The following is a 17,041-nucleotide window of genomic DNA, read 5'->3' as shown; positions in this document are numbered from 1 at the left end:
AGGCAGAACATGGCAAGAACCCAGCACAGGGCACCACCTTCCCTCACTCTTTCAAATGATGGCAAATGGAAGGAAATTGGCCGAAGGTCAGGGCTCTTCTGATCCCATACCCTCATCTTCCTAAATCCATGATATAATGGAAAATATTTTTTCCCCATCTTCAGCTTTAGTGCAACATTCTGGAAAGGAACACAGTGTTTTCAGCAGACAAGCTAAGGTTGAAACTCAGCTCTTTTTCTTGTCTTCCCTATAACTCTAGGTAAATTATTTAACAATTGTACATTTCAGCTTCCTGGTCTGCAAAACTGACCATCTCAGGTTGTTTGGGGAATTAAATGAGATAAAATATGTATGTATAAATGGATGTGGTAGGTACTCAATAAATCTAGTTCCTTTCTCTCTTCCCATCTATTTGTGATTCCAGGATCTGGGGCATTTTTTGCACTTATCTATTTATCATTTCATTCAATAAACATTTATCGAGTGCCTTCTTTGTGCCATGCACTTTACTGCTAACCAGAATTTGTCAGACACGGCCACGAAAAGAAGTGAGCCAAATGAGCCCAGCCTGCAGGTTGAAAGTGGACTACGCTTATGTAGGACCCTTTGCCTCATAGCTGTTGGTGCTTTCAACACATAATCCATGGGGGAAATGCCAGACCACATGGTAATTAGCAAGAACAATATGTTCCTCCAAACAGATTTTGTTGCTCCCACATGAATTTGCATCAAAGAACTCTGACTATCGTTAATTCACCTCTGAAAGGTGATCAAGGTATACACTTTTCTCCTCACTTTGAAAGAAAAATGAAAAGCTTTACCAAACGTGTGATTATGGGTGTTTGTGTAACATTTGACCTTCTTCTGTCTTCATAATCCCTTGAATTTTATATTTCTAATCACAGAGTGTAGCAATCCAGAACACAGAGAGCAGTTTAACTATATTAGTGAAGTTAGTTATTTATATATTATCTGTGATCACTTGCTTTCCTCCATTACATTCTTCCAAGTGTGTAACTTACAGTTATTAACTTTCAGGAAGCCCCTATATATCATAGCATCATACCATTAAGCCTTTTGGAAATTCATCACAAATCAGTATATAGATGACACTGATGTCTTATTGCTATTCATTCCTCCTGGGCCGTTTTTAGCAGTTCATTTTTTATATCCCTGCAGTGCTGAAATATGGCTCACTCCAGTATCTGTCCTTTTTGTAATCACAAAAGGAAAGCTTGGCAGTTGTTGTATATTACACTCTTGAGAAAAATGGTAGTAATACTTCGAATTGATTGAATGGCGTGGACTCAAAACTGCCTGGCACAGGGCTACTTCCTCACTCTTACTCAGATTTTTTTTTTGAAATCATACCTTTTAGATTCAGAAACTGTGAAATCATCATCACAAGGCAATGTGTTGAATAAGGATCACTTACTTGGAAAAGCCCAGAAGCTCCTCCCCATTGCCTCCCTTTGGACCTGCAAATATGTTTACAGCATGTGTTTACAGTGTTGCATGCTATTCTGCTGGAAACATACTCTCATTGACAAGAAGCTGGAGATGGGAGGATGCCTGGGTGGCTCAGTGGTTGAGTATCTGCCTTTGGCTCAGGTGGTGATCCTGAGGTCCAGGTATCAAGCCCCACATCAGGCTCCTTGTGAGGAGCCTGCTTCTTCCTCTGCCTATGTCTCTGTCTCTGTCTCTCTCTCTGTCTCTGTCTCTCATGAATAAAGAAATAAAATCTTAAAAAAAGAAAAACAAACAAAGAAAAGAAGCTAGGGGATGGGGTTGGGGAATTGGGGTTGTGAAATAACCCGGGACAGCCCTGGTTCTGGAGCTTGGCAGCTTACACCAGAAAAGTTGTTGGTGACACTGCTTTGTGAATGCCAGGGCATTGGGTAAAAGCTGTCCCTATATGCCAATCTTACTTTGCAAAGACATGATTAGGAGAAATGTACTTGCAGAAAGCAACCAAGTATAGAAGATGTATTAAAAGAGGAATCAGAATGAAGGTAAGGAAAGTCAGAATTCCATTCAATCATTTCTATGCTTCCCACCTCCTCCATAGTTAGTGGCAACTGGGACTGGGGAACATAAAACATAGGGGAGCCAAGTGGAGTGATAGTTAAGGAGGCCAAAACATAGTCATTGGAGTCATTTCCAATATGAATATTTGTAGCAAATTCAACACTAGCTATAATAGATGCTGTTAGTGATCCACTCAGATCACCAGTGGAGATAGTGAACAGGTCTTTCCTGGGATAGTGGGCAGGTCTCTCAGCTTCTGTGAATGTTGGCTACAATCAGCATCCTCCTTCTTGTGGAAATTGGCCTTGGCCTTTAGGGACTGTGGTACACTGGTAAATATTTATCAACCAGCTTTCTAGGGGAAAAATGGCCCTGTTGAGTAGCATCTGCAGATTTCTTTGGTATAAACACACCTACCATGGGGATCTCAAGTTGCCAAATTGATGTCACTGAATGTAGACGTGGGAAGAGATGTTCAGATGGGCTCTGGAAAGCCAGTATGAGCAAGCTTCTCCAGGGCACCAGGGCACCATGGCACCATGGCATAAGAGCCTCCTAGCCTGGGAACACCAGGGAGGTTATATCCACATTTGGCCACCTCCCTGGCCACTAAGGATGAGTGGAAGGCTGCTAGAACAGTGATGCCATACATGCTTGAGCTCCATGGGATCAGGGTCCAGATGGACTCCAGTTAGACTCCTATATTTGCCCAACTTCTCCTTGCTCTGTTTCCTCCACTCCTGTGCAACTCTCACTTAAGAACACTTTCTCAGGCAGCCTGGGTGGCTCAGTGGTTTAGTGCCGCCTTCAGCCCAGGGCATGATCCTGGGGACTCAGGATCAAGTCCCACATCGGGCTTCCTGCAAGGAGCCTGCTTCTCCCTCTGCCTGTGTCTCTGCCTCTCTCTCTCTCTCTCTCTCTCTCTCATAAATAAATAAAATCTTAAAAAAAAGAACACTTTCTCAGCAATTCATTGGTTCAAGAAGCTACATTTCAGGCTTTAAAATTTTGTGCTTAGGGGAAGCATCAGATTCTGAAGGGGTGATGCAGCACTTATTTTAAACTGATAATTTTGCCCACATCTTATTCTATCAGAGTCTCTCAAGCTTAAAACGAATAATTTTGGAGTCATCAAGCACTGAGTTGATTTCTATATTCAAGCCTATCTAGCACATGAACACTAAATAGTAACATGCTGTACATACTGCATAATCCCTTCTAACCCAGCATAAGCCATGCATGTAGCTCCCAGTGAGAAATCAGTGAAAATAGCTACTTGGCTTTAAAAAAAATACATCTTTCTCTCAACTAAAAAAAAAAAATATTTTCTGAATATTTCAGAGGAAAATGCAAATTAAGAAAAATCTATGCTCCACAGAATTTGATGTGAAGCACATTTGTGATATGAAGGTGGGAGAAAATATTTTCAGGCAGGTGAGATGCTGCTAGTTTGACAGGTTTCTATGGACTCTGACACCCAAACTGTGCAGGTGTGTATGTTTTAACTTCTTAGTAAAAATGAGATCATGCACCTTCACATATGATATTACATGTAAATATGTTTTATATATATGGTAAAAGCATGTGTGTTTCAGGGCTAAGGGCCAGAAATGACTAATATTATATTGTGTCACATCTCATGAAGATCTTAGTAAACACAGAAAAGAATCTGTTCAGAACATGAAGTAGGCCATGAGAACATTAACAAAATGTCTTACTGAATAGACATCAAGTTTATTGTATGAAAAAAAAAAGAGATGCTAAGCTGAACTACCTTACCACTTAACATTTTTTATGTACCTTTATAAATAAAAATTGTATATATTTAAGGTGTGCAACATGAGGAATTGATATTCACATGCATTGCTAAATGACTACTATAGTCACACTAACACATTCATATACTCAGAGTTAGCATTTTCTTGTTGCTGGAAAGAGCACCTGAAATTGACTGTCTTTGCAAATTTCCAGTATTTCATATGGCATTATTAATTATCATCATTGTGCTCTATGTTAGATCTCGACACTTACTCATCCTACGTAACTACAGCATTGGGGTGCGGAGGTGAGGAAATGGAAAAATAAACCGGCTACTCTTAACATTTCATACAGTGTGGATCTTGGCCCTAACATAGTACAGAACAAGGGATTAAAATGTCTACATTCTAAAGGGATTAAAATATAAGATATTGGAAAGAAATTGATTATTTCAATTATTCTTAATCCTTCATGCAACATTAATAAAGTTGTTTCTATATGACATTAGTTTTTCTTATGAAAATTGGGGCACCTGGGTGTCTTGATTAGCTAAGCATCTGACTCTTGATTTTGGCTCAGGTCATGATGTCAGCCTCCTGGGATTGAGCCCTGCGTCAGGCTCCGAACTCTGTGGGGAGTTTGCTTAAAGATTCTCTCCCTCTGCCCCCTCACACATACTCTCTCTCTCTCTCAAATAAATAAATAAATAAATACATCTTTAAAACATAGATTTGCATTAAGAAAAAGCCTGATAGTTGCTCAGATGTTCAGTTGTTTATGATGCACAGACTCCCAGAATCATACTTTTTATTCTGGTTTTCCAGTTTTAATGTTTTTTTGTTGTTTCAGAAAAGCAGAACTTAGAAGAAAGTTCTAGAAGAAAATTTGTATTTTCTTAAGCTGTTCACACAGAATCTACTTCATTTCTTTCCCCTGAAGTGATGGGGATATTATTATTTATTTTCATTTTCAGGCGGAAGATACTTGGTTTCTAGGCAACGACAGCCCTTTAACTGGACTCAAAGTCTCTGAAGTTCAGGTAGGGAGAGCTTGGCTGGTTTATACAGCCAAATGATTAGGCTTATGAGGAGCAGATTGGTCAATTTCAGAGCCTTCTTGGAGAGAATGTACAATCGACATCAGATTTTTGATATCAAAATTCAGAACTTCTCTTGGATATATGACTGTTTCTGTGCCGCCCAGGTGTTTTGCCAGTTTTATCTTCTTGCCTGTAATGGAGACACTTGTTCTGCAATGCTTGAGAAATAAGACAAGCTGGGAGAAGTCTGTAAAAATTAGGTCGTGTTTTCCCCTTTTCTCCTGCTCTTCTTTCTCCTTTTTAGACGAATGGCAAGAGAGCCGAACTACAAGCAGTGTATGTGAACAAGATATTTTGTCACCTACTTGAAAGGGCAGTTAATTTGTAAAATGCCTATTGGTTTCATCTGTTGAATCAAGTAACCAGACAACTCAGGTGGTACCATGTGATGGACACTTAACATCCATGAAATTCCTGGAGGAATTTATCTGCCTCTAAACTCATTAGATTTCTTAAGTGCTGCCACCCAAATCATAGACTTGTCAATCCTTCTAAAATGTGTGAAAGGGGAGTCCCTATTCCACTCTGATGAAGAAGAGAGAAGGTACAGGTTCCTGGGTCACATGTACCCAGGATCAGGAGGGAGGATGGAGGTAGGGAATGGGGGGGCAGAGGAATGGGGCAAGGAGAGTGGTAGAAAAAACACTGGGATGGGGAGAAAAGGATAGGAGAGCAAGTCATAGTGACTGGGAAGAGGAAGGTAAATGAGGGGAGGAAGAGAGAGAGACAGAAATACAAAGAGAGACACCAAGAGGCAGGAAGGAAAAGCCAAGTCTTTTCTGAGACTCACCGAAGGAATGAAGTAAGACACAAAACTAGATATATTTATAAAATACTAAAGCCAACATCCAGGTGTTTCCTTCAAACACTTGCTGGAAGACTGCATTGATTTTCTGGGAGATGTCAAGAGAGACACATTATAAGCAACTGCCAAGATGGTGAGCAGTAATCCTGAGCCCAGGTCTAAACATGATGTCAACCACAGAATGCCTTTGCTCCAAGGCCATTTCCAACTTAGGATACAGCATCAGTCTCTCACATTTCGCTTATCTTTCATCACTTTTCAGCATGAGGCACTGAAACTTTCCACTGCTTGCAAAACACTCTGCTAGAGCATACACCCAAAAGCTTTGGCCTTCTTCTTTATCTTTAGTCAAAGTCCTTTCTTGTACCATTCATTTTGCCTTGGAGCCTCCATTCTAACTACTCAGAGCAAAATTCTCTCCTTTAGGAGAAAGAATCCGGTATCCCAAACTTTGAGGAGTAATTTTGATAGAGGATGAGAAAAATGAGAATGCAGGTTTCTTCCAAATCAATGCTAGGGGCTTTAAAGGGAGTTCTCCTTTGGGAGAGAAATCCTCATTCCAGGGTCAGCCTCAAAAATATTCCTTGTGCCCATCTAACCATTGTTCGTACAGTTTCCTGACTGGAAGGGGATTCCAGGCCAGGTCAAGGCTCTCCTCTATGCTTGAGCTTGTTCTACAGTAGCAGGTGGACTTCAGCACCTGCCAGAACTCTTTCTGTGCTGGGGTTCTCAAAGAAACACATGAAGGTCATTCACCCTTCATGTGGCCTGAATTCTTATTTTGAAATATAGTCTGGTCCACACCATTTCCAAACACCAGTGCTGGTTTTCTGTGTCTGAGGCTGCACAGGACAGGTACAATTAGAAGGCACCTGTAATTAAACCTTAAAATTTCATCCTTTCAGATAGAGACAGAGAATTAAATATGGAACATATAGAACATTTGATTTTTCTCATCACAACTTTGTTCCTCTTCTTCTGCATTTCACTTTATCAACATCTTTTCCATTAGTTATTCTAATCATCAGCATTTAAGGATCTGACTATAATATTCCAGATACTCTCTTCTCACTGAAGGTTATTATAGGACAATGACCTCACTTATGGAGTAGTACCTTATGTACTATGTAATTAGGTTGAATTGTCTCTTGATGTCTTCTCTGTGCTACTTACTCATGCCAAGTACATTATCCATTAACTTCCTCTACTTTTCCACATGTGATTTTACAACAAATCCAGCCCAGTCTGAATCTGTGCAGCTTTTTATAAATAAATGCCTGAGAGAAAGCTTAACCTTTATGCCTACTGGATTTCAAACTTTTGGATAAGGGCTGTTGGCAAGAGAGTTCTGGATTCTTACTTGGTCATCCACTTCACCTCTCAGTATATATATTACTGATTCTAAAGTGAATATTAGTTTCTTTGATGGGGAAACTGCAGTCGGATTAAGTTGAGTTTTCTCACTAACAGCTACCGCACACCTCTGATGGCAGCTGCCACGGTCTGAATGTTTTTGTTCCCCAAAAAGTGCATATGTTCAAATCCTAATCCCTAAGGTGGTGGTATTAAGAGGCCTTTGGGAGGTGATCAGGTCATAAGGGCAGAGCCCTCCTGATCCAGACTGGTGCCCCTATGAAAGATGCCCCACAAAGCTCCCTGGCCACTTGCACCACATGAGGACTCAGCAAGAAGGCACCAGCTATGAACCAGCAAGTGGGCCCTTGCCAGAATGAAACATATTCAGGTACATATTGCCTGTACTTTGATCTTGGACTTCCCAGCCTCCAAAACCATGAGAAGTAAATTTCCATTCTTTAGAAGGCAGTGACAGTTTGTCACAGCAACCTGAATGGATGGAGACAGCTAACAATTATGGCACAGCTCCTTTACCAGCCACCGGCCTGATAACTGGAATGATTACCTGCCTACTAAGCATGTTACTTCATGTAATTCCCTCCACCACAACCCTGCAGGGTGGGTACAATACAATCTCTCTTTTACAGAGGAGAGAACTGAAGATAAAGAGAGGTTAGGTTTCTCGTATCTAGGTGGTCAGTGGTAAACCCCAAATCCAAACCTGAAGCAGAACATCTGAGGATAGCTATCCCTGAGCCCGCATCCCACAAACGAAGGTCTACACTGTCTTAATGTTCCTGCTTCCTCTAACTGTAACTTTAAAAGATCTTCTCGTTCTGCAACCTAAATTCATTCTAGATTCTGAAACAATTTTCACAGGTCCTTTCCACTTTCGTCCTTCTCCTTGGCTATAAAGCCCTTTCTCTCATATCTCTTCTATGCCATTTAAAAATATTATTTTTGGCAAAACTCCCTGTGCAGACACATCTGTAGCTTTAAGCTCCTACAACTTCCTTTTTTTTGAGGTACCATTATTTGAAATTGTATTACCATAATTTCGTTTTTAAGAGCCTCTCAATCGTCTCGAGTTACCTTCCATGAGGCAAAGAGGTTACATCTACTTAAACTATGATATTTCAAAAATCCACCTTTTGAAGGTTTTAGGATACATATCTGACAACGCTTTTATTTATTTATTTATTTATTTATTTATTTATTTATTTATTTATTTATTTATATTTTGGCTACTATATTTTTTTAAGACGACATATCCACTTTCTTCCAGAAGTTTACTATCCATTCCACTTCACCATGCTGCTTTTCCTTGTTGGTTAGAATTAGATCCAAATAAAGAGACCCTTTATTGCTTCTTTCTGAGAAAGGATATTGTCCGTATGGCAAATCAAGAAATTTATCAAACTGCAAAATACAAACAAGTAAGAATTACATTCACTCCTTTGTCAGTGATTTGAGACCTACACTATCCCACAAGCACATGTAAAATTATTGTGTATCGTTTCTGTACCAGAGCTTCAGTATAAAAAGACCCAGGGTATCTAAAGATAGCTAATGAGTTCCAAATGGGAAAGAATAGTTATCTATAAAAGTTTAATATCAGTTATCCAATAAAAACCAGCACCGCAGTAACATACTTAGATGGCAAAATGGGCCTATCCTTACATTTTCTTCAATCTTTCACACATATATCCAGAACACGTAACATTTAAAGACTCTCTTGCAAACAGTATTTCATTCTACCCATCTCTCCATCTAGCTCACATCCTAGCACCTCCATAAAGCCTGGTTCAGCCAACCCAACTTCTTACCACCATTAAATATTAATGTCAGAATGATTGATTTGCTAATTAATCATTTCACTGCTTCCTTAGGATCTCTTCCACTATTATCTCAAATCATTATTTAAATCAGCCACTGTGATTTAACTTCTGTATATCTATATTTTCTCCCCTAATATATTGCAAAGTCCTTGAAGGAACATAAATGCTTTACTCATAAAAGGTGTCTTAACATAGCCATGTAGACACTGCAATGATTAATTGTGGTCAACTAAATTTTGCTATCAGGTTCATTCATGGGGCGAATTTAAAAATAGAGAAGTGGTAAGACTGTAGGCACCCAACCAATTCACAGTCTTTATTTTTTTAACATATTTCAACCATATTTCAGGAAAAGACAATAACCAAAAATTAGTTTCTAATGACAGATTCTGTTGATGGCAAGGTTACTTTTCATCATGGGACTTTCTCATATTTTTTCCACTTTGAGTCAAAGCAATCATCACTAATTCCGCATAAACCTTTTGTTTGGCAATCAAAGATAATGGTTCAGTTCAAACCAACTAGTGCCATCATAGATAACCTCAGAGATATAAAATGAAAATATGAAAGCACATTCATCATGAGGAGCCCTTATTCTAAGACAGGGAAATAAGGCAAGTAAGACTAATATACTATAGGCCAAGGTTCAGGTCCTAAATAAAATATAAGCAAAGTCACTTAAGAAGGCAAATGAAAAGAGATTTCACCATCCACTAAAGAGATCAAGAGGAGTGTCATGGTGGAGGTAGTGCTGGTACCACAGAGGTTGAATAATAAAAAGGTGGGGATGAGGAGTGCTGAGGTACAGAGGTATGTCAGGTGAAGAGTTATGTTATGGTCAAAGCACAGACCACAGGGAAAGGTGAGATATAGTCAATTAAGAAAAAAGTATTACAATCTCATTGGCAACAAAGGTGGGCATAACATGTTAGAGGATTAGGGCTCTGGAGGGGAGATTTGGGGCCATATTGCAAGGACTGTGAATGCCAGGTTGAGACTTTTATACCTAGTTTTATAGGTAATGATGAGCTTTATTACCTCATATTCATTTAATGGGAAATGTGCAAATGGTCATGTAGATAAAATGTATAGCCTTGTGTTAGATGTCTTCTGTTTCCCCCTTTAAATCTACCTTCACCTCACTCTGTAGCCTGGAGATTGGCTTATACAGACTGAATCAACAGCCTTGTCTTGGTCTCTAAGTTCTCCTCATAGGGAGGCTGGCAAAGCAGGAATAGGGAGGAGTGAAGCTAAAGTCTTTTGTCCTCAGCTCCATCCCTAATCTCTTTGAAAGGGCCATCTTACATTCTGGGAATCAGAGGTCAAAAGTCAGTGTTGCTGGGCTAACATCCAGGTTTGAGCAGGGATGTGTTCCTTCTAGGGGAAGAATCTGTTTCTTTGCTCTTTTCCAGCTTCTCGAGGCTGCCCACATTCTTTAGGATCATGGCAACACATCACTCTGACCTCTGCTTCCTTTGTCATATCTCCTCTGCCTCTGTCTGTTCCTTATAAGAACCCTGTGATTACCATGGGGCCATCTGGATAACATAGGATGATCTTCTCATTTTAAGATGCTTAACTGAATCACTTATTTAAGATACCTTGTGCCGGGGATCCCTGGGTGGCTCAGCAGTTTGGCGCCTGCCTTCAGCCCTGGGTGTGATCCTGGAGTCCTGGGATCGAGTCCCACATCAGGCTCCCTGCGTGGAGCCTGCTTCTCCCTCTGCCTCTCTACCTCTCTCTCTCTCTGTGTCTCTCATGAATAAATAAATAAAATCTTTTTAAAAAATTAAGATACCTTGTGTCATGTAGGATAACATATTTACAAGTTCTGGGGATGAGGATATGCATATCTTTAGAAGAGGACATTATTCCATCTATCATATTTGTCATCTCTAGGTATATTTTTGCCTGAAATGAAGGAATGAATTAAAAAACCATAGGTGTTTTTCAGATTATTATATTAATGCAAGCTTGTTACAGAACATCTAGAAGCTTTAGGAAAGTAGAAAGAAACAATATTATTCTTAATCCTGGTCTCTTTTCTATGCATAATATGGGCTCTTTTTAAACAAACTGAGATCATTAAGTAAATGACTTTGGATGCTACCTTTTACATGTAACATATCGTAAGCAATGCCATGTCACTAACTACTGGGATTTCCATTTTATTAAAAGAGCTTAAAGATGAGGAAGGATGTCAGAACTGATTTTTGGTTAAAATGGTGGGATCAGCAAGTGATTTTAAACTCAGTTTTAAGAATTTATTTATTTATTTATTTGAGAGCAAGAGTGAGAGAGCACAAGAACAAGGAATGGCAGAGGGAGCGGCAGAGAGAGAGAGGAAAAATAGGCTTCCTGTTAAGCAGGGAGCTCCACATGGGGGGAGCAAGCTTCAATCCTAGGATCCCAGGATCAAGACCTGAGCTGAAAGCAGATGCTCAACCACTGAGCCACCCAGGTGCCCCTAGACTTAGTTTTCATATGTTTTTTTTTTCTTTTAGATATTTCAGATCAGCAGAGAAGTTATCTACAAATCACATTTCTTCCATGAATGCTCACCTCTTAACCAGAAACCCTCCAGCACCCACCTGTATTAGAGAATGTCCCGGCAAATATCTAGAGGAACTAACATACCACAAAATGATCAAACCAGGTCATTCAAATTTGCTCTTCAGTTACATTCACACTCTACATTGTTATTTTCAAATTACCAAGATTACCTAAGTAAATAGCACATGAAAATTAACACATAAACACATAATGTACACTCATTTTGGTGTGAGGAAAAAGACAAGAAAGGTAAAAATATATGTGAATCCATACAAGTCCATTGACTATTGAGGGTCTCAATCTTAAGACAGTCAATCAGCTTGAACTGAGCTTAAAATATCAGTTGTATCATAATCCAGTTTCCCACATATAAGGATTTTAAATGATTTGAGAGTACGAAGGAAGAATTATCTCCTCCTGCCTACTCTGATTCCTGAGTTGATTCAGTAGCTTTACCTAGAATAGATTAATTAACTCCAACATTAAAAAACAAAACAAAACACCTGTTTAGATTATTATGAGTTAAGTTGAATGGGGTCAAGGGCGAGAGACTGACTCAAAGTTCTTAGGACTACAGGCAACCCAACCTTATGTGAGTATTGTTTGAAAAGCACAGTTATTTTAAATTTTGTCCATAAGAGTCCTGTATGTCAGATATGAACAACTGGGTAAAAAAAAACACTCTCCTTCAAGGAAAATAAATCCCAAAATATTGCTTAAGAATTACCACTGAAAATAAGCAACCTAAAAAGCAAAAGAAATACCATTATTCAAGTATAATGAATATACTCTGTTATGTCCCAGATGTTATGTTTTGATTATTATCTATCTATTATTATTCTTTGTATTCTTGCATTCCAATTGAATTTCAGCCTTTGCTCATAGAAGAATTATTATCTAACTATTATTATTCTTTGTATTCTTGCATTCCATAGAATTTCAGCCTTTGCTCATTAAGACAAGCCCTTAATTCATTATTTGAACCCCATGCCAGGTCAAACACATTAAAACAAACACAGTAACACAAGTCAGAGATTGCAGCTAGGCTGTTTCATGTGTCTGGGCATAGGTACACTTAAACACGAGCAGGAATGATGCTAATAGATAAAAGTGTAAAATGACTGGGATGCATTTAACAAACTTATACCAGCAAATCTCAGACTTCAAAATGTGGCACCTTGCCCAAATTCTGCAAACCCTCCCACTCTTACAGTTCGGACTTTAAACCTTTTGATTTGGATACACATTTCTTCAAGGCAAAACTAAATTCACAGCAGCGATTTGAATACTCACTTCCCAAATAAGTCCCCAACTCATTAAATACCACCTTTAAAAACCTTGCAAACATGATTTAGCTATTGTCTATCAAGTTTAGACGTTTCATTACCAGTTAGTTTATCCTACTATCATCCATATTTTAGTTTCCACCTTTCGCTAATGCAAAGGAAACCATCAGACAGTTCTCAGCTCTTCAAACAGCTGACAATATGAATCGTGCCAGATATAAATATTTACATCGTCAAAGTAAATGTTTCCAAAATTCCAAACTCCAATGCATTTGAAAATTGATTTGGATCAGGTACACTTTACTGAATTGGAAATATAAAAAAAAATCACTGTCAACAACAAAAAAATACCAAACCAAAACATTTGAGTGTTTTTTAACACCACACTATCCCCTCGTCTCTTCTTTCCCAATAAATTTTAGGGAGAAGCTGCCTTGAATTAATTATTTTTTTCTTTCACATCAATGTTTTCCTCTAAGATGGGCTGATGGAAAAGTGAGAATTATATATCCATTATTTGTGTTACCTTGATTAACTATGCCACTCTTCCCTACTATGTCCAGCGTACTCTTTATCTAAAAATGCTTTGATCACCTGCCATAACTCAGGAAAGATTCAGTTCCTTAACACAGCCTCTAGATTTGGCACCATCTTCCTTTTCCATCTTTACCTCCTACTTCCTCTTCTTGGTCTCTGTTTCAGGCTGGTTATCTTTCAGCTGATTTCTGGAACTCAGGTACCAACCCTCATTCTGCATTTTTACTGCTTCTCCCCTTTGTTTAGAATATAATTATTCCCTCCATTACCATCTCCAAGAAGGAAAGAATGATTGAAAAGTCAAAATTGCAACTTGCCCTTCCTGAATACTGGTCAGTGAACCTATGAACCTATCCATACTCATGACTTGAATGAGAGAGGTACATGTAGAACCTATGTTAAGCTTCCTTTAGAGTTTATAAAAATAAAACTTTAAATGGAACAATAATTTGGATAGGTTAATTTCTATGGAATCAGAACAATAAACTACATGACCTACATAGGATGTTTCTATAAAAATGCTTCTCAAGTCATATTGAAAATAGCACACAAACACTACATAGAGAAATAGTCTCAATTATGTGCAATGTCTTTTAAAATCTATCTTTTAAAAACTTTGTGACCTGAGTCAAAGTTACTAACATCTCTTAGATAAGTCATTAGAATTTGGGTTTGGTTGGGTTTTTTTTTTTTGGTGATTTATGTAACAGGAAAAAATACATTCCAATATATCAGAAGGGGAAAAAATTACTTACAAACTCCATGGTAAGTAAGGCAAACAGACTGTGTAAGTACAAAGCAGAGCCCAAGAAATGCACAACCTGGAGAATCAGCTGCCAGCAGTAACAAAAGTTGTCCATAATTTTATCCCAATTTCTTAGACACAAATGATTTTCCATCCCTCTTGAGTTTATAATAACTAAATCACCATCAAACACAATTTTCTGTGGGTGTGTATTTCCCACCTTCAACAAACTACTTAATAGTAAAAGGTAGTCAAAAAGAAATTAGCCCACAGGAGAAATGTTAGATCCCAGTGACAAGAAGACCCCACGGGTATTATGCCCTTTCACAAATTAATGAAAAGCACATCATGTGGTGTGGTGAGGGAAGGAGGGATGCTGGTGTGAGAATCACAAAACATAGCTCAGCATTTCTGTGCAGGAGTTAGGATTCTTAGCCAGCAAGATGCCCCTAGAAAGATTAATTATTGATTTTCAAATAAATCATCTAAGGTGATTTTTGTTTGTTTTTCCTTCCAAGATGATAAATGTCTGATTTTACTTTTGTTAAATTTTTTCTACTTTGTTGAGGTTAAAAGAAGCCTCAGTAAAGAGATTTCTGAGAGGAGAGATTTTCCCAGCATGATATACTTGGGAAGCAACATTGCTTTCTGACCTTCATGGGATACCAACGGATAGGGCCTCAGGCAACCTCCAGGGAGTACAAAGTAATTAGAAGCATGAAGGTTTGACTAGCTAGGGAGAGAAAGCAAAATTTAGACATAATTATATTTGTTGGCAGTAGGCCTGCGTGGTCTGTGATTTTACTCTTAGATGGAAAGAGAAACTCATAACAGAGATGGAGACCCGGAAGACTAGCTTTCAGAGTCAGCGTCTCCTGGCGTCCTCAACTTCACAATGGAAGCAACATGGCTGCTTACCTTTCTGCCTCCAGTGTTGATGCGAAGGGGCGTCAGAAAGGGGTCGAAGATCATGTGACTGGTCTCTATGTTGACAGGTGACTGCCGTTTCCCCACAGAGCAAAGATTCCAAGCTGAGTTCACCAATCCCCAGAAAGAAGGAACTAGAAACAAAAAGAAACTGTAGAATTAGTATGGGTGGAAGGTTTGAGAGACAGTGCAAAAAGAGCCATGACATGAAAGTGGTAACATCAGAGAGAGCCATCCAGTGTTTCCCACCCATAGAGACCCTTTGAGTGTCTCTATGGCCTGGATCTTGGTCAATTTCTCTAAGTTTTACCTTCAGATTTTCTTGTTTCAGACCCAGTCATCTTGTGGCCTCTTTGATGAGTACAGTTAGCATTAATGGCTTAATGGGAAGATGGCATAGTCCAACCCACACCATCCATTAAAGTACACCAAATATTGAGTAATTCCTGAGCCGATGGTCAGTTTTCTATGTTGCAGGAATGTATGAGAATCACCCTTGTTCTATATAGAGGGTATTTAAAGCTTTTCAAAGAAAGTATCATTCAACATATATGAGGTATTATTCTGTGGGTTGTCAAAACCAAACTGAAGGAGTGAATGACTTTTATGACCCCCAATCAATGCCAGACAGGAGCTTGGCAAAATGACTTTGTCTTTGTTTAATCTAGCACTGTGTCATTAACCTAATGTACCAGCAGCTCACAAATGCATTCATTTTATAGGCAGAAAAAAATGACATGGAGTGCTGGGTACAAATATTCAAAGGGGAATCATCTACTCATCTTCTGTATCACATTAAAACACCTATGAAAATAAATTTCTATGGGAATTTCTAGTTATCTTCTTCTGTTTAAGAAAGTCAGCAGAATGGGGGGGGGGAGCCAATTACCAATTACATGTCAGTGAAGATCACAGACTATAACTTCAGCCCTTTCCTGCCTCCTCCCTCAGTATTTTCAAGGCTCTGAATCCATGTGTCCAATATACGGCCCTGAGATTTTACAGTCATCATTCACTCATCCATTAACAGTGTCCAAGAATAGTACAATGAGCTTCTATTGCATGTCCAGCCCTTAGTTAGGCTGAATTTCAAGGAAGGCATATATGTACAAGCATAATTACCACACTGAAGGGGAATGGGAGTGGAAGGTTACCGAATGAGGTGAGTGGGTTATGAATCTTTAGGGGAGGGGCACTGAACACTGACGCAGTAGAAGTGGAGTTAGAGAGTGACTTCTGGAGAAAATGAACCTAACAATCAAGCCACAACCCTCCCAAATTCATCTGTCCTCTCAGGAACTCAAATTTATTTATTTATTTATTTATTCATTCATTCATTCATTCATTCATTCATTCATTTTTTATTATTTTTTTAAAGATTATATTTATTTATTCATGAAAGACACACAGGGAGAGGCAGAGACATAGGCAGAGGGAGAAGTAGGCTCTTCATGGGGAGCCTGATATGGGACTCAACCCCAGAACCCCAGGATCACAACCTGAGTGGAAGGCAGATGATCAACCACTGAATCATCCAGGTACCCCAGGAATTCAAATTTAATTCAGTCTTTACAGCAGCCATCATTCCTTTTCATGTCACAGATGGAGAAAATTGAAGCAAGAGAGGTGGATGGCAAATAATTGCCGAAGATAAAAGACCTGTAATTCAGGAGAAAAATCGGACTGGATGGCGTGTCTAGTACCATCAAAATCCAAGATTCTATCAACCTTTTATTTATTATAGGCTGTTGTTGGGTAGAAGTGGGAAGAAAACCAAAAACAAGTTCCTCAGAATCTGAGAAGAATGTTTCAACACCAAAATAAAGTGGGCTTCCTTGTGAAATACGGCACATACTTTATTTGGCTTAACCCATGGCAAAAAGCGCATTGGTTGGTGCCATTCCTTTTAGTTTGAAGAGTTTTGAATTAGTTTTCCAGCTATAACTGATTTTCAAAATGGCAGCCATGGGCAGAGTAATAAAGAGAAGCAAGGGTAGGGGGTGGGAAGAAAGAAGAGAAGGACCTATAGATCCTTGGCACTTTCATTTCCCATGATCATTTAAGTTATGTTACCACTGCAAGTCACTTAACATCTTTAGAAGGTAGCAT

General features: G+C 38.9%; 1 protein-coding gene across 4 annotated transcripts in view; it reads right to left on the bottom strand.

The window, feature by feature from the left end:
- Positions 1–17,041, bottom strand: part of CA10 (carbonic anhydrase 10) — a 482,388-nt gene that overhangs the window by 263,528 nt on the left and 201,819 nt on the right. For all 4 annotated transcript variants that reach the window (XM_041726075.1, XM_041726076.1, XM_041726073.1 and 1 more), the window contains exon 4: positions 14,924–15,066. In XM_041726075.1, coding sequence (XP_041582009.1) covers positions 14,924–15,066 — 143 coding nt within the window. The remainder of the gene's footprint in view (positions 1–14,923; positions 15,067–17,041) is intronic.

This window comes from Vulpes lagopus, chromosome 12 (genome assembly GCF_018345385.1).
Source record: "Vulpes lagopus strain Blue_001 chromosome 12, ASM1834538v1, whole genome shotgun sequence".
Taxonomy (NCBI): Eukaryota; Metazoa; Chordata; class Mammalia; order Carnivora; family Canidae; genus Vulpes; species Vulpes lagopus.
The sequence above is the reverse complement of the archived record's forward strand: the minus strand, read 5'-3'. Positions and strand labels throughout refer to the sequence as shown.